Raw genomic sequence first — 644 nt, forward strand, 5'->3', positions numbered from 1 at the left:
TAAAAGGAAAGGCGTGTCCCTGAGCGAGGCATTATATGCAATGTTCAAACATAGCTCAGCTGTAGGAAAAATGGCTTGCCAATGAAGGGAGTCATCAGCCACTAAGTAACGTAAAGTTCGTCCCACTTCCCTTTTATGTGATTTCACTAAGCCATTAGCTGAAGGCCTATATGCAGTCACTGAAAAGTATTCAATTTTCATTAAGTCTGTGACCGATTTCACCACCTTATTTATAAACTCGAGACCATTATCATTTATCAAAATATTTGGGCAACCTAACCTAGCAATGAAAGAGCACAGCAGCTGGGCTAATGAATTTGCTGATTTATTCAACATTGCGTAAGTATGAGTGTAACGACTAATTGCATCCACAAATACACATGTATACTGATGTTGTGTTATACCAGTAGGAAATGGTCCCACCACATCCATATTTAATAGGAATCACAAGCCCCTTTCTGGCTTCCGGTACAGTGCTTTTATGTTCTCTGAAACAATTAAAAGCATGACAACCTTTTATATAATTTTCTATAGATTTTTTCATTCCTAACCAAAAGAAGGATTCTCGTACACTCCTTAATGTTCTATCAATCCCTAAATGCCCTGTATATGGAATTGCATGTACATTGGGGATGGCTCTAATT

At 37.9% G+C, this 644-nt stretch overlaps 1 protein-coding gene across 1 annotated transcript in view; it reads right to left on the reverse strand.

Annotated features, from left to right (window-relative positions):
- The window catches only part of LOC137631300 (KRAB-A domain-containing protein 2-like), a 603-nt gene extending 171 nt beyond the window's left edge, over positions 1–432 (reverse strand). Inside the window, exon 1 of the mRNA XM_068363079.1 lies at positions 1–432. This exon is cut by the window's left edge and continues 171 nt beyond it. Coding sequence (XP_068219180.1) covers positions 1–432 — 432 coding nt within the window.
- Between the last annotated feature and the right edge of the window lie 212 nt (positions 433–644).

The sequence above is a fragment of the Palaemon carinicauda genome, chromosome 39 (genome assembly GCF_036898095.1).
Source record: "Palaemon carinicauda isolate YSFRI2023 chromosome 39, ASM3689809v2, whole genome shotgun sequence".
In the NCBI taxonomy this organism is placed as follows: domain Eukaryota; kingdom Metazoa; phylum Arthropoda; class Malacostraca; order Decapoda; family Palaemonidae; genus Palaemon; species Palaemon carinicauda.